The 27,901-nt window shown below is 38.0% G+C and overlaps 1 protein-coding gene across 3 annotated transcripts in view; it reads right to left on the bottom strand.

Moving 5' to 3' along the window:
- Positions 1 to 1,272: 1,272 nt before the first annotated feature.
- LOC121295677 (tubulin-specific chaperone D-like) overlaps positions 1,273 to 27,901 on the bottom strand; it is a 98,827-nt gene continuing 72,198 nt past the window's right edge. For all 3 annotated transcript variants that reach the window (XM_041220636.1, XM_041220637.1, XM_041220638.1), the window contains 6 exons: positions 18,751 to 18,909; positions 16,840 to 16,979; positions 7,628 to 7,748; positions 5,981 to 6,058; positions 4,029 to 4,118; positions 1,273 to 2,707 (listed from right to left, as the gene is read on the bottom strand). In XM_041220636.1, coding sequence (XP_041076570.1) covers positions 2,413 to 2,707; positions 4,029 to 4,118; positions 5,981 to 6,058; positions 7,628 to 7,748; positions 16,840 to 16,979; positions 18,751 to 18,909 — 883 coding nt within the window. In that variant the 3' untranslated portion in view covers positions 1,273 to 2,412. The remainder of the gene's footprint in view (positions 2,708 to 4,028; positions 4,119 to 5,980; positions 6,059 to 7,627; positions 7,749 to 16,839; positions 16,980 to 18,750; positions 18,910 to 27,901) is intronic.

The raw sequence follows: 27,901 nt of genomic DNA, 5'->3' as shown, positions 1-27,901 counted from the left end.
AGGTGAAGAGTAATGTAAAATACTGAAAGAAAGATAAAATGCATATTTCACGGCAGGCAGTCAAATACACAATTTCTGTGACATTCGTGCTATCGTGAATTTTCCGGGGGCCTACATATTAGGCTAGTATGATCTGTGCTCAATCTGTATCTAGTTACTACCTCCTCCTCACACAGCCCTAGTGTTCTGGTCTCTCCCTGACTCCTCTTCTCGCTCTCCTGTACAGCTGGTTCTTTGACACTGCCTGGTGTCAATGAGTGTTACTTTTAACACACACTGAGGCACCTAGTAAAGTTAGCGCCCTTTAGTGAATATGGTTTGCATATCAAATACCTCCCTCGTGGTATTTTGTGATGTGATTTGCAAACATTTCCACATGTTAACATTATTGATGATTTCCATTACATGAGAGTAGATGTTGAGCTTCATGCTGATTTTAAATGACACAGTACTTTTTACATGCACATGGTCTGGCACCTGATTATCTAAAAGAGCTTTTGTCACTATATGTACGAAGACATAATTCCGGTCTTCTGTCTCTCCCAAAGATTAAGACAAAAAGGAAAGGAAAAAGAGCTTTTAGTTACAAGGCTCCCTGATTATGGAATAAACTACCATCTGACATTAGAGATGCAGTCACTTAATATTTCTAAATCAAGATTAAAAAAATGTTAATTATTCTTCTCTTTTTATTTCTCTACTAATATTGATGTATTTTTTGGTGTTTTGAATTATTCTACTGTAACTTTTTCAAGTTCATGTTTTTTTTAATTGTTTGAGTTAATTTTAGTGTATTATTTTTGTTTTTATTGACTTGTAAAAGCACTTTTGCGATACTGCTGTATGAAAGGCACTATATAAATAAATACATTTACTTGGTTACTTACTATCTAGTGGATATAAATTGTAGATCAGTCAAATATTTGATACTGCTTTGGTCAACAAATGACCACCCTTCCCTTTACAGTATTTTTGCCTGCCCCTAAGTAAGACTCACAGCACAACCTACAGGTAGAAACCATTTCCTCATAAATCAGAAAAATGCCAAAACACATTTGGGAAGGTAGACATCACAATACATTGTGTAACACAATTCCTTTATATCTTCAGTACTACAGCAAAAATATACTTGATTATATCTAGATATATACTTGATTATATCTATCTATCTATCTATCTATATATATATATATATATATATATATATATATTATATATTATATATATATATATGATATATATTATATCTTGATTCAGAAATGCTGCTACGCTCTAGATACTTGTATGTAATATATAATGTTATCGCATCAGAAAATCTTTAAACAAATATTCCACAGGGCAGTAAGTTTTGGTAAGCTACACCTCTGTCTAAGGCTGGAACAATAATTGACTGTTGTGATACTATGTATAATTTGTTTAGTCTCAACTACATAATGTACTGAACAATTATTACAGATAATCGTATTATCAGCGTTTATATCAGTCATTTAAAGCAAAGTGCATCAAGGCCACGGCTAGAGATGTTCCTTTGTCTTGCTGTAGACAAACAGAGTAAGATGTTGGGGTGGGAGTGGGGGGGGCGGTAAAGAGCCACGTAATTAAACTAGGCATCGGAGTACTACTTTACTTCCAGTGTGAGAGAAAAAACTACTACCTAGGGAGAAAATTTAATTATAGTTCAATCCCGAAACATCAAGAACGTGAATGCATCATGTCCAGACTCCTTGCTCCGCGTCTAAACAATGCAGCTAACCAATAAGCTAACGGTTCAAAACTAGGGTGCCTACCAAAGAAGCCAAAAACAATCAAAATGCAACCCAGGCCTGCCATTACTCACACAAGAGCATATCTTGAACACCACCCCCTGCCTGTATGGATTCCTCAATTTACTGACTCATTGGCTTTCTGATTGCAGATTTTTGCTGGATGAATAAAAGCTGGCCAGCTTCCAGTTTCCACATGACCCAGTTAACAGCTGCCTCATTGGTCATGGACAATAAAACAATACAGGGCTTATATTCTACAAAGCTGTTAATGCCTCCGGGAATATTTAGGGATTTTTTTTATTGGATGAAAATGCACTAAATCAATTCTAGTTATTGGCTTATGATGATCACCTGAGTGCGATTTACAATATGACACCACTTCACCTGGCCATACTGTAAATCATAGCTGCAGATAGAAATCGGGTGGGGTAATGACAGGGTCAGAACTTTGGTTAGACATGTGTCATGTACTTTACTGATGCTACCCAAGGTCAAAAACACCACAAACTTCAAAAAAAATGTGTGTATGTTATTGTCTATGGTGTGATTTAGTTAGCTAAGGGTTTTGTAGCTTTTTCCTCTTTAGGTGCCAGTGCAGCTATTTAGAGATATATAACAGATATCCAATAATAAAATGCTAACCCATTTACATTAGCTTTAATTCTGATACGTTTACCATAGGGACATGAACAAATATAGCTCTGACACTCTTCTTTGTACTATAGGTGTTTTTACTATAGGGGGCACAGTGAGTAATGCTGGCTACAGAAAACACACATGTAGCACATTCAATACTTCTTTGAGATGCATAATGTTTTCCATATTTTAATGTATTTTGTGCCTGGATATTCATAACAGGGAACGGGTGACAGAGCATCAGCAAAAGTTGCAACTGAACCTTCTTCCGGATGTTCCCTTGGAACAGAATCAAGTTGCAAAAGCTGTAAAAACACATTGCTTAATATTAGATCAATAACCTGAATTATCACTAATTTGTTAAGTTGCTTGCAGTAGTGAATGATAGCACGGTCACAGCCCACACGCTGTCTGCTCTACACTTTCTACAGGTCAGAGAATTGTTCGGCTGAATAAAGCAGCTGTAGCAGGTTTTTTTTTGTTTTTTTTGTCACAATACACTGCACACCTCACAGTTGTCGTGATGGACTTGTTGATAAATGCAGCCACTGCACTGAGCGACACATATCTCACACAGCCTCTCACTATCATGCCCCTTGTGAAGTCTCTCTGATCATTATGCTTCCCACTATTGTTGCACAAAATTCTCACGTGCCTAATCTTTGCTGGGGATTCGAGTCCAGTCAGTTTAGTTAAAAACATCCTTTTTAATCCATTAAGACACACCCAAATAAAGATAATATATTTTGTTTCAGCCCATACTGTCACCTATATATTTTGTTCCTGCCCATTTTGCTTTCTGAGGTTTCTAAGGTGTATGTTATGTTGTTGCACGTGAATAACCAAAAGAATCCCTCAATACTGCAATATGAATATCTTCTCAATAGAGAGTTAGTTCAAATACAGTGTCTTTAGACTGACAAGAGGAGAGGAGCTAAGTGTGAACTGGTCTGAGGGGGTTTAACTGGATAAACAGTTCATGGTATTCACAAAATCAACCACCAACTGAATCAACTACCTTCGGACCTTTGTGTAAAAATCAATGCGTGTGAAAGAAAAACTATAGATGGATGAAAGTTTGCTCCCAGGTTTGATGTTTGTGGATCCCATATTAACCTCCAGTGCCTGGGGCTCTAGGCATGTCAGATTACTGTCTCTGCTGTACTGTGTAGTTACACATCAGATGAAATGAGAGCTTGGCCCTGCTCTCTTACACTCTTGTACAAATGTAGTCCCCCATTCGGTTAAATATTTGTGGTTAGTTACCTTTTAAACCCCTTCAAAATATCAGTTCTATAGAAAAGGGGCAGGTCGTATTCACTTCACATGTACCACTGCGCTTCAAGCAGTTTGCACCATTTTTGTGTACTACCAAGAAACAGCTAGGTACTTGGAGCTCTTAAAATGGATGTCCAAGGAGATACTGAGATAGTTATTTGAAGCTTTTTAGCATCAACGTTTTGTTCCCTTTTTTTGTTCTTTCTTAACTTACTGTAGTTAACTTAGCAAGCTGGTATATGCTTTGTGAATATGGACCTACATGCACAATATCACTGGGGTTGACGATTAACACTCACACACCATTAGACCACTTCAGAAAACTACCAGGATCTGCTTAATACTTACACAGCAATGCTGGATCGAAGCTTCTGGGTGCCTTTGGACTTCCTGATTTCTTCTTTGCAAAGAGCAAGCAAGTCCATGCCAAACTGATGACTGTGGGAAACAAGATGGTATTGTCACTTCAGCTACATCCCCTGCCTCTGCATTGTTCACAATGGGCCAATATACCTAGGAGGCATAGGGGAATGAGAGTTGGGACAAATATACAAAATATTCAAATAAACATGGCTTGAAACGACAGCCCTTTCTGCTGTACAGTACTGCATTTCGATCCTTTTTTTACAAGGTAATTTGAGGGGTTGCCAGTTTTACTTTACTATTGAAAGATTTATTCACAGTAATGGTTTATTAATTTTTTTTTTAAGCTACGAAACTAAATATTTCTATATAGTATTTAAAAAAAAAAAAAAAAACAACACTAAAACAAGATTTCACATAAGTTCTGAGTTAAGCTAATAAATGATAAATGCACAAAGCCAGCCAGTACTGAGTAGCACCAAGTGTGCTGAATGTGTCTCAACTGATTCAACTGAGTCACAGATGTAGTTATCTTTGGCCATCTTTCAGTATTCAGTAGGCTTTAACCAAACATATGCTAAAGATTTCAATTAGCTCAGATTTGTAACAAGCCACAAATTGTCGTGTTCCTGAATGGAGATAACTTCCTGAACAAATATTTTTTTGTTTTACTAAATTAAAAATAGCTTTTTTTTGCATAATTGCACTGAGCAACAACTTCCTAATTTGTAAGATTTTATCAACTAACAACTTCCACACTGAAAATAATACATTCCCCACCCCTCTCTCTCTACTTCTAATGTCCATCATTTCACTTTTCAACAGAGGCAATCAGGAAATGCTAGACGGACTGTGATTCTAAATCGATCTGCCGCTGCTGACATTAGCAAAGAACAGAGCACAAAGAGGCTAATTCTAATACACATCTGGAAGTGCTTTAGCAAAATGGTAGAAATATCCATGACACCCTTGTATCCAAACAGACCTGCCCATTCCTTCTGTTACCTGACGGCTTTACATTTGAAACAAAAACAGAGCCAGCCTCTTTTTAAAAATATATATCAAAAAGGCCCTTACTCTTTGATACACCATGAGTTGCGTCGGCACAAAACCAACCAAAACAGGAGGAGTTCCCTTGGGAAAAGGGATCAGTGGTATTTCCTTCACTACTGGGAATCAGGCACACGTGTGTCTGACTGAAGAATGTTTTTCTAAGAATAAGGTGAGCTGCATTTCAACTAGATCTGTATTGACATGGCCATGGTGGTCCTGGGGTGGGGGGGGGGGGGGGGGGGGGGGGTTGCTCTTTTTTGATGGGAGTTGTATTTCTGACAGCTCAAGGCTCTTTACAGGAATAATGAAAGCAGTGTGTGTGCGAAATTTAATAAACCAGACTATTTCTTTCTGCCTTGGTTAGGGGGCAGGGTGCCGTAGTGGAGCTAATTCACTGTCCTGTTATGCCTTTGGAGGTCTGGGTTTGGCTCAGGTCACATATGAAATAATCTTGTCTCCATTTAGCTCCCACTGAGCATTAGTCTACATAACAAGCCACCTCAAAATTCAGCACAATCACACCTTAGAAGTACCAGTGTCACTGGCTTTCATTTGTCTCTGCAGACCAAAGTTTGATCCATCGTATTCCAGAGTGCAATAAGTCACACACAGTATAATAATACCTGATATTGGCTGATATTTCTTTAAGAGGACACCAACTGGGCAGAGAGTATCTGAACCTCAGCTGTCCTCTCTGATGGTTCACTCTGTCCATTTCCTGCCTGGACCAAATTAATCTGACAAGGGAGACTAGCTCACAGCTGTGACTGGTTGACCTACAGTGGTCGCCTTGGAAAGCATTCAGTTGATGCATAAACCACAGAGCATCTTTCACATGTGCAGTAAGTATGTAAAAAGGCTGGAGAATTAGGAGAAAGACTTACTTTTCTTCTTTTGCAAAGTTATCAAAGCATCCATTGGGCAGCATCTGATTAATCATCTTCAGCAGTGGGATGGTGACCCTAGGCATAAAGAATGGAATTACTGGGCTTCAAAAGAGCAACAGACTTAGGTAGTGAATACTGATAGGAAAGAATTGATGGTATTTTGGATTAGTTACAACCAGACACTGTGCACAGTTTAGTGCGTTTTGTGAAATCGGAACTGGGAAAGGGTAATCAAGCTATTACGTTACAGGTTTATTTTTATAACTTTTTCTCCAGCTCTAGTTTTGCAACCATTTTCAGTGTTCAAATTAAAATTTGAATTTGAAAACAAGGAACCATCAGTGTATCAAATGTATTTCTCATTATGCAACGTCCTGTTATTTGTTATTTAATTTATGGACTTAAAAGTGTCTAACTTTGTAATTAGTTTTGTAACATTAACAGCTGGATTCCCCCTGGATAAATGTGTATGTGAAAGGATGTTAAAAGTGTGCTTTGTACAAAGGGCATTAAACGTTGCAATTTCTATTCGTATGGTATTAAAGTTGTACTGTAACTTGACTTCTTCACCCATGATCTTCTTGTAAACAAGACAATGTGTCTCACAGGTTTTACTAGCACACGCTCTCTCACTCAAACACACTCATCTCAAGAGAACTCCACCCCATTTTAACTTCCCAGAGAAACATTACCTCATACAGACTAAACTTAAAATCGGTTTAGGTCCTTTCAGGATTCAAGAGGTCACAGAAAAAAAAAACTAAAAATAGTTCCTTATAATCAGTGACGCAGTTACCTTGTTCAGGGCTTCAGAATTAGACAGCCATTCAGAATTATTCAGCGCTTTCACTCAACAACTGGCTTGTCATTCATACCAAACAAACACAAAAATTATGAAATAAATATTAACTTTATCATGTGGGGGAAAAAGTGGGGGTTGACAGGTTCATTCATGATTGCTTGCCTTATTAGGAAACACTCCAAAAAAAAAAACTCAATCACTTCACATGACAGCATCAACCTTGAAATCATTTTTTCAAACAGTAATTTAGGATAATTTCAGTCTTACATTCTGCACTTCTGACACACAATAAATCACATCCACTTTAGTTAATAACATTTCCCATATAAGTCGCAAAATACTCATGGCTACTGTGAAACCAGGTATTAATTTCCAACAATCGAAATGGTTTGCATAACCTAGTCCAAGTTCATGTCACAAACCATGTCTTACTCGAATTAGCTTACTGATAAATAATCCTTATAGAACAGGACATGTGATTATGGGAAAGTATGCCCATCTGTTTCAATGGGTGCTTTCTTAACTTTTCCAGTAGCCCAGAAAGAGGTGACGACATATACATCTGGATAATGGTTAAAAGGTGTGCTTTCATAACAACTCTGTGACAAAGCTAAGTTACACGCATAGCTCCTGTACGTCAGCCATCTACAAATCTTAGTATCTTGATTAGTAGAACAAATATTAATTAAACAATTACATAAATTACAAGGCACAGGAAAAAAAAAACTACAAAACAAGGACATTTGAAAAACTGAACTCAAATATCTGCATTAGGATGATCAAGGTTATATATTCTATTTAGTTCAGTAAATCTTCGCTTTTACAGTCACGAGGCCCCCTACCTGTCATTCCGCTCATTATCCCTGAAGATCTGCAGCAAAGTGGACCCAAAATTGTTCATGGCAGTCGTGTCCTGTTGTATCGTCTTAAAATAATCAAGAGGGACTGGGCTGAGAATCAATCCTGCAATATAAAAAGGATACATGCTTAATGAAGGGAAGAATATAGCTTTCTAGATTTACTAAATAAAAAACAGCAATTGCAAGAGGTTTAATTAATGTACCGCAGACTGATTTATAATCCAAACCATGCGATCATAATTGCAGATGTAGAAACCTTCAATATCATATTCTATGATAAGCATGAAAACATTAACCTAACACCCCCACCCCACCCCCTGGCACTCGGTCAATTGCGCGCCACCCCCTGGGAACTCCCGTCCACGGTCGGCAATGGAATAGCTTGGGCTCGAGCCGGCATATTCCATCCAGGCTATGGGGATCATCCTGCACTCCACGTGGAGTGCCTTTACCAGATGCGCCACTCAGGAGCCCCCAATTAAATGGAATTTTACAATCCTGAAAATTATATATATAATTATTTATATATATAAATATATATATAGACACACACACACACATTGTCAAAACGTCCTTTAAGAGAAAGAAAACACAATTTAGGAGCTGACAACATTTTGGTTAACTGAGAAAGGTTTGTAAGTATGCTTACAGGCAATGTCTTGTTGCAGTTGTACAAATGTGGTTATTTCAATTTGAGCAGGATGACTTTCTTAAACAACCAATTATCTTTCTGAATGGTACAACAAAGCAAAATCATATCAACTGAAGCTCTGTTGTCGACAGTGGCTTTGAATGTTTTTTAATTGCATTTCAATGCAGACTCTAACTGTGAGATCGTGACACAGACTAATACACTTTGCACCACAAGGTTTAGAAAATCTGGATAAGTAAAAGAACATAGGCTGCTTTCAAGAGAACAGAAGGGTTTCAGCATTTGAAGGAAATCCCACTTCACAGTGTTCTTGCATTACTTTGAGGAGTGTCATTCCCATATGGTGGAAACCAAACCACAAGCTTTCTTTTCGGTAGTACTAAACCCACATGTGTGAATTTAAAAACTTTCTTCCGGACAGCAAATCATTCACGTGGAAATTGACAGCTTTCCCATGGCTGATTTCCCTTCAAAAGATAAAAAAGGGTCTGCTACCACTAAAAGATGCACAGAATGTTTTTTTTTTTTTCCAGCCCTGGAGAAATGGAAGTGGTTTAAGGCTTCCATCTTTCACCACTTGAGACCAGAGTCTGAACAGAGATGAGACACAAGCGCAATGAGATTAGTCTTGTGGCTCTGGGTGCAATTTCAAAACCATCAAAACACACTTGATGCTGCCTGCTCAAAAGGAAGGCCGTTAACAACCGAAGCCTGTTTCAGTGCTTGCGGTGCCAGGAAACAGCTTATACAGCAGAGGGGCTGAGGAACTCTACATGCCATGCGCACAGTTCTGTTTTACGGGCTGCTATGTTGAGATTTCCAACTGAAATGCCCTGGTACCAGCATCCTGTCTAGCCTGTTTTTATAGTTTCACTTACTGCAAACAATAGCCCTTTTTCTTGTTAAAATATTGTATAAATGTGTATATTTTCTATATAAAATGTGTATAAAATAACTCAGGAGATGGTAGTAAACATCCATGATCACTGTCTGGCAACAATTCAATACAAAATAATTTTTTGCCGGCAAAATTACATAACACACTGTACGATTCTCACTGAAATGCAAAACTGGCATACACTTATAATAATAATAATAATAATAATAGAGGGATGCACAAGTTTAGAAAAATGAATCAAACAATAAAAAAAATCCTAAGGTTGGAGTTTAAAAAAATAAATAAATAAATAAATAAATAAATAAATGAGTTAATTTACCCAAGTACATAACAGATCTTACAGAAATCATATTTATTTAAAAAAAATGCTTTTGCCATTAAGCTCCCTGACGTTACTTTATTTCTGAATTCACCTCAAATGCTGGAGCATTAACTACCATCTCCTTAGTTTTATACATTGACCGCTGAGCTGGTAAATCTATACATTTACCGATTAATCTATAGATTTGTAGATTTTGAACCGTAACACATAAAAAATTGATATAGATATACACATTATAATTGGTGAAAAAAGCACCGTTACTCTCCTCAAAATTGAATCACTGTTCAATTGAATCACTGTATCACTGTTACTCTCCTCAAAATTGAATGTCCATTATGTTCCCTCAGCGCACCAACTCCCCACAACAGCCTAGAGAATCGAAGCTCAATGTGTGTTCTGTGATCCCACCACCAAGCCAATCGGCTCTTTACACTTTGCTGTAGCACCATGAAGAGACTCCAAAACCCTTGGGATTGTCTATATATATATATATATATATATATATATATATATATATATATATATATATATATATATATATATATATATATATATATATATACACACACACACACACACACACACACACACACACACACACACACACACACATATCAACTCCATTCCTAGAACGCTGTTCCATTCCAGTTTTAAGTAAATACATGACTTTGCTCTTTAGGGCCTGTCCAAGGGTTTAATTAGTTACATGTAGTCATTAAGGACAGGGTTGAAACAAAGACCTGGACTGGAGGTCTTGACGTTGTCTACCCCGTGTTTAATGAGGCAACACCTTCTGTATATAAGTGCCTATAGTAAGTATTCACCCCACCTTGGACATTTTCACAGTTTGTTGTGTTACAACCTGAAATCTTAATGGGATTTTTTTTTCCGTTTGATTTACACAACCTACTCAAGACTTTGAAGAGGCAAGAGAATTTTTATTGTGAAACAGTTAATAAAAAAACAAAAAACTGAAATGTCTTGGTTAGATGAGTATTCACCCCCCTGAGTCAATTCTTGGTAGAAACACCTTTGGCAGCAATAACAGCTGTGAGTCTTTTGGATAAGTCTCTACCAGGTTTGCATATGTGCAATATTCGCCCATTCTTCTTGGCAAAATTGTTCAAGCTCTGTCAAGTTGGATAGGGATCGTTTGTGGACAGCAATCTTCAAGTCTTCCCACAGATTCTCAATCATATTCAAGTCCAGGCTTTGACTGGGCCACTCTAGGACATTCACTTTCTTGTTTTTAAGCCACTCCAGTGTTGCTTTGGCTTTGTGCTTGTGGTCATTGTCCTGCTGAAAGGTGAAACTCCGACCCAGTCTTAGGTCTTTTGCAGACTGAAGCAGGTTTTCCTCAAGGATTTGCCCGTATTTAGCTTCATCCATTTTGCCCTCTACCCTGACAAGTTTCCCAGTCCCTGCCGATGAAAAGCATCCCCATAGCATGATGATGCCATCACCATGCTTCACAGTAGGGATGGTGTCACCTGGGTGATGTGCTGTGATGGGTCTGCACCAGACATAACGCTTTGCATTTAGGCCAAACAGTTAAATTTTTGTTTTATCGGACCACAGAATCTTTTGCCACATCTTTTCAGAGTCTCGCACATGCCTTTTTGCAAATTCCAAGCGTGATTGGGCTTTTTTCAGAAACGGCATCCTTCTTGCCACTCTTCCATACAGGCCAGATTTGTGGAGTACCTCAGCTATTGTTGACACATGGACGGTTTCTTTCAGAGTTGTCATTGGCCTCTTGGTGGCTTCTCTGACCAATGCCCTTCTTACCCAGCTGCTCAGTTTGGGAGGACGGTCTGATCTAAGCAGATTCTGGGCGGTGCTGTATTATTATTTAAGTTATTTAGGAGTGTCATATCAAAGAGGGACAATGCTTATCTAATGAAGACTTCCAGGTTTTTATTTTAATTTTTTTATATATATATATATATATATATATATATATATATATATATATATATATATATATATATATATATATATTCCTATATAAGATGGCTTGATTGAGATTCGTTTATAAAGCCGGCCTAAAGTTTTTTGGGAAGATTTGTCTCACGACATGTGGGATTCTGAAACAGCCAATTCTGGCAGTGAAGGGGTCAAGAATAGAGTGGTCTGTGGAAGTGCAGGTCTCTCGATCTCTTTAGCACAGAAGCATAAGCACCAACTGCAAGGCAGTCCTCACACTTCACATCCAGCCAGACGCAAACCACAAGAAGGAAACTCACTTCCATTCTCTAGCTTTCCATCTGTAAAACATGGAATTTGTACAGACAAATTAAAGGTTAACAAACTACAAATGTCACCAAAAAAAAAAAAAAAGCCTTGAAAAATGGCTTTTTTAAACTGCAGCCAATATGTGCCATTCATTACAAAGTGCTCGAAAGTGCAGCCACTTCAGTCTGTGAGTAATTTAACTGGGAGCTGTATAGTTACAGCCTGGCCTTGTCAACCTATCACTCTGGCTCTGGTTCCTCTCAACCCTTGTCACTCAGACCCACATTTCTTCAGATGTGAAACGTCACAAGTTATCTAATTATTGCCACAAGCCAGACTTGAAGCCTGCACCCTGCAGCCAAATGTATCCTCCAATTCTGACAAGCAGTGACCATAAGGCAATAAATTGTTCAGTAAAAAAAAAAAAAAAAAAAAAAAACTTAAAAGGGAAACTGAAGCTATATTTCATGGATTCTACTTTGAAAATATGTCTCTTTAGATAAATTAATGCATTCAGCCCTTATAAAAGGTTACCACAATAACTGCAGTCATTTCTGTTTTCCCATGGTTATATTACCTTCAGTTTGCTATGTTTAATATGTTTTACCATACTTTTCTGTGCTTTACCATGCTTTATTACACTTTACTATGGCATACTTTTATTATGAAGGTGCTATTGTTTTGTGGTACTATGGTACAAATACAGTAACCAAAACACTTTGCTTTAATGCTACTGCATTCCATAATCATGTACATTCTCTGCACTTTTCTTTCAAGACTCCATTGACTGTCTTATTTAAATTCACTAAGGTAGTTTTAGCTGTAGGCACACAAACTTCCTTTCCCTGGGAAACCTATTTTTAGCACTACAGTATCTTTCATAAGTATTGATTATACACCTACGTGCACCAGTAGGAGGTTATACATGACACCTGCACAACTAGTTCATGAAGTGAAACAGCAACAGAAGCAAATTGTAACGACAACAAGATGGTAATTGTACAGCAGGACATAACAGCGCCTAATCCTCGCAATAATTCAGCGTAACAAGGTTAAAATCAATAAAAGAAGAGACTGCACTTTGAGGAATGGCTTCACACTGTCTGCAGCAAAGGAGAGTCACAAGGCTTTCTTAGATTATACAGAGTGGCGTAAACATGTAGAAGATTACATTCTTTGAAAGTGGCAGCTTTCAGAGCTTTATGTCAACAGTAACGGAAGCTCCATCTTGCCAGCTTAACACAGTAAAGCAGACGTTAAAAACTGATGGTTGCTACTCTGAAGGGAAACTCAACAGCTGTAATTGCCAGCCAATTTTTCTGTGTCGTCAAGTGGCAACATTACAAGTCACTAATATCGGAGGGGGGGGGGGGGGGGGAATCACTGTCTGCTTGACAGTTAAGATCTGGTCATTGAAAAGAAAAGTAAAACTTTAGCACAAACCAGGTACTTGAACATTACGTCTGTCAGTACATTTAAATGATGTAATGTACTTGCTTTGCCAGCCTTTAAAGACTGCAAGCCTTGCTTTGCTGAATTGGTTATTCCCCAGCATTGTGCACTAACTGACACCAGGATGGAAGACCCCGACCCACGTTTCTAGGACTTGGCCCGCCACCCTATTGGGACAGAAAGCCCTGGCACGGAGAACAAAAAAGGACTGGCCGCTGCGAGATTAGCAGCTTCCTGTTTCTGAACAGCCGTCTCAGCAAAAGTGTTTTCATCTGCACCCTCTTTCAATCTGTGAAGATAGCAGTCTTTTAAATGCATAGCATGTGCATTTAATTCAGCACTCTGCACTGGTGTGCACAAAGCGTGGGAGGCACCTCCACAATGAAACAAAAGCCTTTTTTTGTATATATTTAACAGTAAAACCGTGTATCGTGATTCAACCATAAAATCAGGAATGCATTAGGACAAACAGAATAATTACAATTTGGAAGTGTTATTTTTCCTCCTATTGCTTTTGTGTGGGAGAAGAACATTATTTCAACATAACTGTGACACCATACAGATGCCTTTAACGGATGTATAGGCTATGGTTTGTATTAGTTTGAACTGCTAAAAGGTTCTTACGGATTTTCAACAGCCATCTCAGTCACAAAGATAAAAAGTGGGCGATCTCTCAGCCAATTCGTCGACTCAATGAAGGCCTCATTTGAATAAGAAAGATGATGAGGGCTGCCAAGAAAAACAGCCCGAGGAAGACCAGAGTCTGTGAAATCATTTCCTCTTGATGCTACTGATGACACTTTGAAATGCGTCTCCAAGGAAGAGGAATACAGCAGAGCCCCAATGTTTCAGCTCCCACCTTCTTCAGTTAGCAGGAATAGAATATTTGAATGGTGCAATCTGTGCAATGGTTTACTACTACTGAAGACTTTACTACTTCACAAGGGGGGGGGGGACGGGGGGGACGGGTAGGGGATATTGTTCTTTGACTTTTGTAATGTTTCTGATCATTGACGAGGTCACCGAACATGCTATGCGTTAACATTCAATTATTTTCCTGGTTAAACTTTTTTTATTTGTTATTATTCCAAATCATTTGTCAGTCTTATTAAAGTTCAGTCAACTCTAAATAATGTCAGTTTTTGAAAATAATTCCATCACACAAGGTTGCAATCAAAGATGCCAACAAAATAAATTTAATTAAACCCTGACCTCTTTTTTTTGTGAGGAAGACATGGAGTGTAGATATAAAGCTGTGTTTTACTAAAATGCAGCTAAGGATTAATATATTTCATCCCAATTGTATAAGTGGTTTTCTCGGTGGCATACAGTTCATACATAAGGGAAGGCGCTTTTATAAACCGATGCCTCCTCTTTCCTGTTCTAAAGAATGTCCTTGACATGTTTTCTCACAATCAGATACACTTTTCTCCAGGTAAAGGAAAAAAGTACTGGCACACATAAAAAAGGGTGAAAGGACAGAAAGTAAAAATGTCTTTTGAAGCTATATAATATTGGGGTCAACAAACATATCCAGTGAATCAATCTGAAATTTAGCATGTAGGACTCATGCCTAATTAGTTCCATAGCTATATGATTCTGTAAGTCACACACCACACAAACTGCAATTAACAAGTTCAGCTTTTCACTTATCTTCTCATGGGTGGTCGACTTTTTCATTTCCTTATTTGGGGAAACATTCCTATTTCAGGATGTCAGTGTCCCCTCCGTCATCCCCAAACTTTTTCTTTTATTCCCTAAATGTTTTTGGCTACTCTGGTGTAAGAAAACAGAATCTCTCAACTCTGATAAACATCAAAACTCACAGAAAGAAGACAGGAAGTAAAAGGCTTTGGAGCTGTGTGCCAGTTCTGAAACCAGAAACATCCCCATACCACACAACATGTGCTGCTCCTGCTGATACTGTATATTAAGCCTGTCCAGTGATGGGTGGTCTTCATTGTTATGACAATGTTCATGAATCTGGAGACAGAATTAAGTCTCTCTGGACCCTGAGAGAGAGACAGCCTTGGCAGTGTTGTGGTTTTCCACAGCACTAGGTTTGCAATTTGATGAGGGCAGTAGACTTCCTCTACATTGGATTTCAAAGGGATCCTGACTAGAAGACCAACTCGAAAGTTATCTGGCAGTAAGCCATCTTTATGAAAACAGTACTGCAAATCTTCTTCATTGGCACTTTATTTTTTTATGGAAAACTTCAGTTCAGATACAGTGTAAGATGAACTAGGCCTCAAGCTGAAACAGGCTGTGAAGATGTAAATAAATAAATACATGTAAATAAGTAAGCAGGATTCCAAAAAAAATGCAAAAAGAATGCTTATAGTAAAAATAGTTACATTTGTAGATCCCACGGGGGGGGGGGGGGGGGGATGACAAATACCAGCAAAAAAAGTATTTTTGTGTCGGTGTTTAAATAGCATTGGAGAAGATAATCTCAGCACACACTTACTATTAATTATGAGATGACTCATGGAAAAGGTTACTACTTAATGCTGACTAAAAAATTATTCCAACTCCTTTGTTTTGAAGTAAACGTTTAGGTAAAAAATATCAGCACAGGGTGTGCAGTAGTTATAAAATTGCCACACTGGGTGTGTTACTGTGCTATATAATGTGCAAACATACACAAATCACAACATTCAGTCTTCACTCTGATTACAAAATTACATCCAAAGTGTGAGGCAGTGCAAGACAGTTTAAAACAGATATAAAAGTGAAATAGAAATTAAAAACGTCAACTGTGTGCTGTAAGTTTTACAGGAGTGATTTGGAAATTTAGTTCATTAGTTCAATAACCCCTTAAAAAGTCAAATATATGGTTTACCATAATGCATTTGTCTTTCATACAGAAAAATAAGATTTAATGGAATTACTGTGTTAGCGCCATGTACTTCAACAGGTAGAGCTGAAACCCTGTTACATGAAAACATGACTAAAGATTGCCATCTACTGGAGAGTACATGGAAAATCACTTTGCTTCCAGATCCATTCACCCTTCAGTTTTTAGGGAAAGTGTACTCCTTTATTACTTTTTGCTGATAACAAATTGGTTAATTATATAAAACAAGCCATAAGGAATATTTTTCAGTAAAATAAACCAAAATGTTTTGTATTTTTGGTTAGATTCTATTAAATAATTTTGAATGTACTGACCATACACCATAAAATTAATACACACAGCAACTGACAGATGGATTAGTCATTTTGTCTTGCCCTGTAATTACATTTATATCTATAATTACGATGCTTACCTTACTGTGGCTATGACAAAACAAACCACCTCTCTTTTAAAGGTGACTGATGGTTTTTTTTTTTTTTTTTTTTTTTTTTGCTATTGTACGCAGTGTCAGCAATAAATAATTGCAGTTATCATAATCTTTGTAAAAGCTTCTAATACAAATTTAAGGCTAGGGATCAGAAAGTTTTACCTCAAATGAACTTCTCAGAATATGCTGACAATGCTTTAGGGGTGAATTAACTCCTTTTAAAAGTAGTTCAATTCCATCCAGGTTTTACTGTTAGCATCAAATGAAAAGTAAAACTTTGACAGCCAAGTTAATTGGAAAGATGAGTTTGCAAGTGATTTCCACACTGTATCTAGGAGTTTTCCCTACCATAGACTCTGTCTGTCCTGTCGCAGGGACGGACAGCCCCAGCAGGGTGTGGTACTGGTAAGCAGGCATTCCCAGCAGCTGAGTGATACGAGGAAAATCCTGGAGATGGGGATTTCCAGTTTAACGTCTTTGCTTCCGAGCTGCAAAAGAAAACATTTAGGTTGAGTGCTATTGTTGAACCCAATCCTGCAATACACAAGCATAAAATCACAACAATGCACTGTTAAAATGTTTAGGTAGACGTTTTCACTTACAGTATATACACAAGTGAGCCTCCAAATAAATGTGCTCTCTGAATATGAGCACCAACAACTTTGGCACACGTAAATGAGCGCCACACTTAAGTGTTGTCTTTGAATAGGGACATAAAAAGAAAATAAGGTGTAATTATAGAATTTTTTTTTTTTTAACCCTACCTTAGGGTTAAGTCTCACATAAAACCAGTCAGGATGTCCAACAACCCATTGTTTATTGTATTGTGTTTATTATATTTAATAAACCCTTTCAGACTGTCTAGGAGGAATCATTCAACCAGCAACAGTGGATTAATTTAAACAAAGTGCTGGTGGTATCAGAGCTACATGACATCACCCTGGATTAGTCAGGGCTTGACAGTATTCGTGGGTTCTAACTAGTCATTATACAGAGTTTGCTCATCATAATTAAATTTATCTTCTTTTGACGATGATACTCTTTTTTATTTTTATTTTTTTACCTCAGGTATAATTTGTAAATATAATTAAGGTAAAATGTAAAGAATATTACAAATGAACTACCTTATTCTCAATTTCCAAGAGCAACAGTAATCTTACACAAGCTGCTCTTTGCTCTTCTCTGATTGTTATGCAATTACATGCGTTTATAAAAACATTCAAGAACAGAGCCACTTGCAATCACAAAATTAGACTAAAGATTTGAAGGACGAGCATGTTTTGTTAATGTATAATACCATGCAATAACAGGGCAAGACTGGACTGGATGTTAGCTTGAGTACTACTAGAACAACAAGAATTTTAGACTACAAAATTCAAAACATATCCTATACATGCATTAAAGGCATCTGTATGGTGTCACTAAATCACTTTTCATGTGTGACGCACTCAAGAGCGTTGTACCTATTCTGTACGGACTACAAAACTACACTAATAAAAATATAATTCTTGGGTGTCGGTTTACTGCATTCTTCCTGTGTGTCCATTCTACATCATAAGAAAGCAGACCTTGTTAGATTTTCAGTTTGTTTAAATACACCCTTTGCCGGCAAGCTCTGCTGTAGCTCAATGAATTAAAACAAGATTGCTAAGGAAACACTTTATGATGTTTAAGTCTTTGCGGTCCTATGTAGGACCAGGTCCGACATTCCAAAACTCCCACCCGGTCCATCAGACCCTGTCTGACATCATCAAAATGGCATCATTCACAGGTCTCTAGTAGTTTTTCTCAATGGCCGAGAGCGGCCGAGAGCAGCCTAGGGAAAAAAAAGGAAAACGTATAGTCCCTTCACCACAGACATCAACAACCAAGACAGTTCCTTCCACATCCAGCGGTCAAAGAAAATTGCGGACATTTGCAAAGCTTTTTGAGATGTTATAGTCAAAAATGACTTGGACAGCATTATGGAGGAGTTTGGTGATAAATGAAGTGATCATGTTGATATGGAGAGCATTTTAAACCTGATTTGCTGTGACTAAAATTACTTTTAAAACAAAACGTATAAAACCAATTGGACCTGATGAGCCTGACAGGTGCAGAATTCTATGGACTGCAAAGGGTTAAAACTATATACTGAAATATTTATTGGGAGGATGCCACTTTATAAGCCCGCTGTGAATACTGTTTGTTATACTGCATGTATTACATAATATTTTTTATACGTTTTATGTAAACCAATAAATGAAACTATTAGCATACCTGGGAAAGATCCTCAAGAGCTCCTCCCGGTGGGAGATGTGAGGTACTACTAGGTTATTGAAGTGAAGGATTTGCAGGAACGTGAAGCCAGCGTGAGCCCGATACGTCTCAATCTTCTCATCGAACTGCTGAGCCAGGCAGCACAGCATTCGGCTGCAACTGCAGGGGAGCAACAAGTAAATATGCACTGGTTAAACTTAGCACACACTTTACCATTTCCATAGTTTAGATTTGACTTTCTGATGTCTCTTGTTTATGTGCAGTTTACAGCTGGGTTACTAGATACAGTGGCAAGCAGGACCACGGGCACATACTGTACACTCACCTGCTTAAAATTATGTTATTATTTTATTTAATATGCATGTCATTGTAAAATAAAAGTTTTAACTTATACCCCTTTCACACAGACAAGTTATGACGCCTCAGAACCAGCACTGAGCGTCTCCACTCATATGTGAAAGGCTATGATGGCACTGAAGTGCTATAGTAGTGTGGATTGTCAATCAACATCCTACATGGCTGTATACTGGATGTCGTCGGTGTTACATACTTTCATTTTTTTCAAACACAATGGCTGATCAAGAACAAGAGAAAGAAATTGGAGTTAAGGAATTGTTAACGTTACAATAGTGGCAGCTACTAAACAGATGCGGCACTTTGAACTGTGCAGAAGAATCTGGGGGCACAGACCCTGCGCAAATCCACTTAATGTGATCAGGGGACTTTGAGAATGCAGAGGAAACTCAAAGCAAGCAACAGACACAGCAGGCTGTTAAATAAATAAATAATTAGTGTGTGTGTCTCTAATATATATATATATATACACACACACACACACACTGGTTTGCAGAAGAATTCACCCCCTTGCAAAGTTTTCATATTTTGTTGAATTACAAATAACGTGTATACAGTTTTTGAAACAAACTTCTTTTATTCAAAGCTGTAGCAGTTAAACTGAACACTGTTATATAAGGAGGAGGTTAAATGTCACCAAAACTTGCAAAGAAAATGTACAACATGAAATTTATTGGTTGCATAAGTATTCAGCCCCTTAAGTTAGTACTTGGTAGAAGCACCTTTTGCAGCAATTACTGCTATGAGTCTTTTTGGATAGGCCTTTACTAGCATTGCACAGTAGGATGGTGAAATTTTTGCCCATTCTTCACAGGAAAATTGCTCCAGTTCTGATAAGTTTCTTGGGGATCGTCGATGGACTGCAATCTTCAAGTCTCAGCATAAATTTTAGATTGGATTCAAATCAGGACTTTGAATGGGCCACTCAAGAACATGAATTCTCTTGTTGTTCAACTACTCCAGTGTGGCTTTGGCTTTGTGCTTTGGGTCACTGTTCTGCTGAAATGTGAATTTCCTGCCCAGTTTCAGAGTCTTGCCTGACTCAAACAGGTTTTCCTCAAGGATTCACCTGTAATTTGCATCATCCATTCTCCCCTCTACCCTGACAAGCTCCTCAGTCCCTGCTGAAGAGAAGCATCCCCATAACATGATGCTGTCACCACCATGCTTGATAGTTGGGATGGTGTTGACTGGCTGATGTGTAGTGTTGGGCTTGCGCCAGACATAACGCTTGGAATTTTGACTGAAAAGTTCAATTTTTGTCTCGTCTGACCATAAAAGCTTTTTCCACGTGTCTGCAGTATCATCCACATGCTTTAAGATGAGATTTCTTGAGGCTCTTTGAGTAATGGCTTCTTTCTTGCCACCCGTCCATACAGGCCAGCTTTGTGTAGGGAACGGCTTATTGTTAATGTGTGAACACCAACTCCCATCTCAGACACAGAACTTCACAGATCTCTCAAGGCTTCAGAGTGACATCCTGAACCATTTTCCTACTTGCCCAGCTGCTCAGTTTGGGAGGGCGACCTAATCTGGGTAGTGTCTGGATGGTATGACGCATCTTCCACTTTTTAATGATGGACTTCACTGTGGTGAGCGGGATAATCAGCACCTTTGAAATTTTCTTGTTGCTCTGTGGCTCTCTACCACTTTATCCCTGTCTTGTTTCAAATGCTCCTTGGTCTTCATGTTTGCTTTGTTGGATCACTATGTGAGTTGCAGCTTGAAAGTCTTTATATACCTGAATGATATTATCTCGAAGTTAAACACTTTGAGTACACACAGTCTGAAACCACTTCACTAATTTTGTGACCTTTCAAACAAATCATTTGCACCTGAGCTGATTTAGGGCTGCAGTAGCAAAGGGGGATGAATACTTATGCAACTGAGATTAATCTGTTTTTCTCTGTAAATCTTACTTCATATTCTGTATGCATTTTTTTTTTTACTTTATCAATGTGGAGTAGTTTGTGTAGATTCTACATGTAAAGTCTAATTTGAAAGTGTAGTGGAGTACGCTCAGGTGCCAATAAAATGTGAAAACTTTGCAGGGGGGTGAATACTTCTGCAAACCACTGTATGTATATATATATATATATATATATATATATATATATATATATATATATATATATGTGTATGTGTATATATATATATATATATATATATATATATATATATATATATATATATATACACACACAAAAAAAAGAACATGCAATTTTTTTGTGTTATACTGGCATACACTGCTCAATTTTGTGCTGTGTGAATGTGTATTTAAAAAAAAGAAATAAAAATTAACATCTCTGAAACGGCTCAGCATCACCTTTTGCGTGTGATAGTGGTATTAGATTAAGATCATCATTTTAAAACAATAAAATGAGGAACGGTATACATTTGGATCAACATTTACACGCCAGGTGAGAGGAGTTCTGGATGGCTCTGGGTGGAGAAATGTCACCTTCATAATACTAGTGATTGCAGCCTCCCACACCCTGTCAAATAGAAAAGGGACAATCAGCAATGCCAAGCCGTTTCATTGCCGAAGGACAGGAAGTCCCATCTAGGTCTCAGCCAGGCCTACAATTGCTTGCACGGCCTGCAGCCTATGCATTCTCTGTACTAGTGGAATGGCATTATATCGTAAATGGTAGCCACAGTCTTACTGCCTTATAACTGGTCTTTGCAGTGCACATATAATTCATCCACTAGAAGGTGCATTTGTATCAAAGTGCTGAAAAGGCTAATAAATTGCAGTGCGAGCCCTTTGTAAATGCAGCGCTTATTTCCATACCTGTTTAACAAGTTGTGTGCAGTCAAGGTTCAATTGCAGCTGCACCCATCACTGCTTTTAAGAAATCATTATGCAAAGGGAACTGTTTAAGTCAAGCTACTTTTAGCAGTGACATATGCTTTCATTTATGGCCTGCAAGCAAGCGTCCTCACAACAATACAACTAGATGCGTCAGCCACACCATAACACATTGTATATGTCAGCAATGAGAAAACGTAGGTCACCATGAACTGTAGCCACAGTGGAAAAACGTATCATAATGAACGAAGTTTCTGAAGTCTTAGAGGTCCGCTTGGTCTGTTTTATCAAACTGTACAACACTGGGGAATCATCATCCATGGTTATCCTGGGTTCAACCCCACAGGGTTCTTAGCCAAACCAATCATACTCTTGGTCAAGCAGGTCTTCAAGAACTACGCAATGTAACACAAAATAGTACAGTATTTAACCATCCCTGCTGGTTTGTGGTGCTTGATGGGAGGACATTTTTTGCCGGGTATTTGTGAAGAGTAAAAAAAAAAAAATCATGTCTTTTTAAAAATAAATTACTGCAACATTTATGTCTACATTTGTACATAATGAATGCATAGACGAAAAGACAATCAGCTGATTACTGTGACTGCAGGGAAATCAACAGGTAAAAGAAGTTAGACAGGTTACTAGAAGGGGTTGGGCTTGTTTTTGTTCATGGAGAGTTTATGTGTCTTACACGTTTGGGAACATGGTGGTGCAGTGCTTGGATGAGGCTAAACTCAATTACTCACACCTGCAACAATTATTTAATTCCTTAGGATCCACCCCAAATCTTTCCCTCCAGCGACAGGAGGAGACTGAACAGAACAAACAGCAGATAACCCGAGTGTCTGCTTCGTGTCATTCAATGTGTGGTGTGGTGGGTGTGGTGCTATTATACAATCCCAGAGTTCATTTCTCCCAAAAGAAAACCTGTTGAAGTACAAATGTCACAGTGCCCCATTTACAATGGATAATAATAATAAAATCATACAAAAATACATTAAAAAAGCCAACAAATTGCTTTGTATAAACAGTTGTAAATTAGTATCAAACTGCATTGTATTCATAACAACAGACATTGAAAGAACATTCTTTAAATAACTTGTGTGTTAAAGCTTTGTGATTAGGATCTGAGGTTTCAAACCAAAGTGGTCTATATATTGTATGCTTGCCCTCTTCCCATATAATCAACAACATATATGAGGGTATATCTTGTAATCCATACAATGCAATATCAAATAGTGTCAAGAAATATATCAATTACTCCTCAAAGTTGGTGCTTAAACTATTACAATGTCAAAAAACACGAAAAAGTCTGCACTGCATTTTCTGGATTTAATTACCCATAAAGTTGTATGGATTCCACACAAACATGTTTGCGTTCCAGTTGATCACTCACAGTAGTATTTAAGCCACCTGTTTGATGGGTTATAAACCTGTTGACGATGGCCTGTTTGGACTGAAGCATAATTGTAATCCACTCCACCTGAATGAATCGAGATTACTACGTGCAACAGTCAGCACCACAGTTAACATTGGCTTTGTATTAGTTTGTCATTAGACTAAGCACAGTGAAGGAGTTTGTTAAAAGATCGCTTCTATTTGTCACACCTGTGTAAAGATGTTAGGAAAATAGCAAAGGCTTAAATATGGATTGGTTCTGCTACACCACTGTTATTGTGGATTTCATTAACACAGAAAAAATAAAACAAAAAAACAAAACCCTCCTCCTCAGATAATCTCCACATCAATTTCCATCAGTTTGAACATTATCTACCGCCTGACTGTTCAAAGAAGTTGTAAACCACAAAACATTTAAACTACAAAATAATGTTCTCTTAAAAAGGAATTTTTCTTTAATTAGCAAACTACACACATATTAACTAAACATAATTGCTTCTACAGTCTCATTATTGAGATCCCAAACAACAGCACAGACGTTTCATAAAAATGGAAATGTTTCAAAATAGCTTGGAGAGCTGTGCATTTTAGGCACGGTACAAATGGATGGCTAAGATTAGGGTCTGTTTCTTTCAGGTACATTCCATGAATAAATCGGTAAACTTTGCTTGGGGCAACGGTTACAATAACAGTGCCCAAGGGTTTTTTTTTTTTTAAAAAGTTAAGAACCTGGTGGAGCCACATTCCTAGCAAAACTTGGCACAGCCACGCGTCCCTGGTGACACTTGAAGTGCCCACCTTTTTTCTCCCACAAAATAATGATGTGAGGTGGGTGGTGTGCTAGTCGAGTTATAGGACCATGCACCCCTCTTTTTACCCGTTAAAAGGAGGGTTGCATGGTAAATTCTGTTCCCCCTATACTTCTTTGTAACAAGGGGATATTTAACACCCATTAACAAGACTGGAGATTCCTTCCAAAGGTTGGCACCTCAAACACGAGGCTTGGGTGGTAAAGTAGGTTCAGGTAAACACTGGTTGATCGTCTGGTTGACCGTCACCTCCAGAATTGATAACAAGACCCGAGTGGGGATTTACAAGAAACAGCCTGGCTTCTCATGAACCTCTGGTGTCTTCATACTATGTGACATATTGGCAGGTCTAAACTGTGCCAGGTATCTGAAGACAGTGACACTCTGAAACTCTCTAATTCCACCACGTGGAAGTCAAATTCTAAATCCAAACTCAAGTAATTAACCTAGTTAATGGTGCAATAGTAAAGAAGGTCCCCTTCCTTATTTTCTTTTGTTCCCTAATCCACTTCCTCATGCAAGAGGAAGAATCGTTTTTAGAGTGCTGCACCACAGCACCGCATTATTGTATTATTGCTCAGTTGTCAACTGGATGAAAATCCACATTTAAAAATCAAGTACAAAGATAAATAAACTGCTGTATTCTGTTAATTGTTGCAGGTAATGTGGTTTGAACAACATCACATGAAGTGATTGAGTAACAGGAAGCAGCCATAGCTTTTCACCTATAAAACGCAACCAAAAGATCAGACAGAATTAAAGGAGGACCAGTGATGATGTTGCTGGTGCGAATAACAGGTAAGAAAATGGATCAACACTTCTTTAATAGTATTTACAGTATAATCGTAAATCTCGAAAAACTACTCGCTTCTAAATATTTTGTAGTCATTTTTGTATTACTTTAGTATAAATACATGTTAATTTGGATTCATATGTTGTTTTTTTCTGACTTTATGTGAACGAAAAGACACACATTTGCCCGTTTTCCCATTGGAAATAGTGATATTTTGAAATATCACTGTCCTGGTCACAAAAGCAAAGTTTGTGGGGAATAATAGCCATTTTCTATACTTTTGAGGCATAGGCAATTAGGAAATAACACTTACTACCCAGGAACAAAAATTGTGTTACATAGTGTTACCAGGACCCGACATCCCCTCTGCTGTCAGTGGTGTAGTCTCTCATGCACTCCAGCAGGGTGCTGTATATCTGAGGAACATTCTGCTCACAAGCCAAATATATGGGCTTGGATACATTTCCCAGATTTTGGTGGCACCCTGTACATCTCTGCCTCAATGAATTGTTAACAACTATGGTCTGAGTGCAATGACCTTATTCATTTTTACCCTAAATGGTGGGATCCACTGCTCCCTCTGCACTTCAATAGTACTCATTGCAGAAAGCAGCCAGGGCTGAGTCGGCAGCCTCCTGGAAATGATACAGGCAGATTAATAAAGCTGACAGGCTAAGCACTCGCATGCGGAAACACACTGTGCAGCCTGCAGTTACGACACCCCACACGTGTTTGTCTCCTTCCCATTCGCACAGACAAACACATAATGTACAGACTTCACAGTGACTTTGTAAGGACATCCCCCACAATTATAGGCCTTTAATATTGGGATATCAGTATACAATACTTGGGCAGATAGACAGAGATAGCGATAGAGATAGATTTTGTATATGTTGCGTAAGGTCATTCTTCATCAGCTCCTGCTGAACAGACTTCATAACTTTTAATGAATTACTGCTACTTAAAATGGAGGATGGAGAGGCAGCGAAGCACAGTGGTTAGGGCAGTGAACTGGGATTCCAGGAAGATGTAGCTTCCCATTTCTTTCAAGTCCATAGTTTTCTTTGGCAAAAACAATAGATCTGGCATTAGGGCTGAGCCCGAATCCGAATTTGTCATTCAGTTTTGTAACAAACGTTTCTTCAACTTGCAAATGTTGTTGTATTTGGTTCAGAAAAGAGGACATTGGCCTGCTCAATGACATGTTGAGTCATATGAAGCAAAATACACAATGCCTTGCGGAACAACGTTTATTACAATATTACACAGCAAAAAAGAGTAAATGAGAGTGATTGACCAGTATGAATGCACTTCCAGTTACCCAAACAAAATAACAGATTTCACAATCGTGAACCTCAAATGGCACCACCTCTAGTAGGCATACAGTTTACAATGTAGTGCTTATTGAAAAAAAGTACCTTTATCTTCTGTTTTGCTGCGTTAGAAAAGAGATGGATACTTTTTAAGCTGTCATTGATAAACCATTGCCACCCACCTTAAAAGACACAATGCATGTTATGTTACTTCACACACACACACACACACAAACACACACAGTGCCAGTTCATTTTCTATCAGGGTTATGTTCCCATATCTGAGAAGGACTATCCATAGCAGCAGTCGTATAACCCAGTAGCAAAGGTATTGGTCTGTGTTGGAAACATGATCATCTTTATTTCAATGCCCACAGATCTGAAAACCCCTGATCATTTAGGGCAGTTTTCTTTCATTATACAGCATACCAAGGGGCATTTTTTTCAGCCCTTCACTAGAATTAAAGTGAAAAGTCCATATCTTTTAGCCCAAACCACTTAGCCTGTATTAAAATCACAAAGATGGCAGGGGTTTTTGTAGGGTAGTTTTAGCACGTATTCTAGTTATTAAAAAAAGTCCAGTAGAAACAAAATCATTGAAAAATGCAGGCATCCAACAATAGAACCACAAAAAAAAAAAAATAAATAAAAAAATAAAAAAATAATAGGGTCATTCTTATAAGGCATTTTGAACAAAGAGATTTTTTCTATACAAGAGAAAACACTGTAGGGGACAAGAAAGAAAACCACATTGCACTTAGTTTACTTAAGTAAATACTACAGTATTTAAACATATTTCAACTGTTGTAACACCAGCTGCCCTTGCTGTCATCCTATTGCATACCCAAATGCATACTTTTTTTTTTTTGTGGGCAAGCTCCACCGACCTCAAGCAAAATGCAATCACTGACACAATAAAAATACAACAAAACAAAGCAAGTTGAAACCTACAAAGCATGATCAATTAGCACAGCAAACAGAAAATTATAGGACTTAGATAGCAATAATACAATTTTAAAGTTTGAAAGAATGAACAGGATTGTGTGTGGTTCCCCCATGACTACCACCCAAAATAAAATAAACCCAACCCCTTGTGTGTCAATAAGAATTTATTTTGGACTAAAACCTTACATGCTGGTCTCCTCGGTTCACCACCAAATCCTCTTTAAAAAGGAATGACAAAAATAATACCACTATTGCAAAAATTGCAATTGCTTTACAGAGGGATTTTCAACTGACCTAAGTGGTCTTGGTGTTTGAAATTCTTACACAAAAAAAAAAAAAAAAAAAAAAAAAAAAAAACACTAGAGAGACTTACAGGCACTGTTACATGTTTAATTTTGATAATCTTGGAGTGTGGTGGATGGATGGCCACTATAATAAATCTGAATCCATGTGTGGTGCCAGAAAGATACAGACACTGTCTGGAATGATGGTTACAGCATTCAAATAATCTCCAAAACAATCTCAATTGTGAAACTTGTTTGCCTACAGCCTTTGACTCTTAGTGTTTATGAAAACAACATGTCCATTTATTTAAACAGGTATTAAGAGGAAGGAGCATGTGCACACCCAAGCCAAGAAACAGTCCTGTGTGCTTTAGAGAGAGCGCCATGGTGTTTGGTGCTGACAACTAGTGAGAGACAACAACTACTGCAGCTGTACAACCTGG

Source organism: Polyodon spathula, chromosome 20, assembly GCF_017654505.1.
Source record: "Polyodon spathula isolate WHYD16114869_AA chromosome 20, ASM1765450v1, whole genome shotgun sequence".
NCBI classification, from domain to species: Eukaryota; Metazoa; Chordata; class Actinopteri; order Acipenseriformes; family Polyodontidae; genus Polyodon; species Polyodon spathula.
This window is presented reverse-complemented; position numbering and strand designations above follow the sequence as displayed.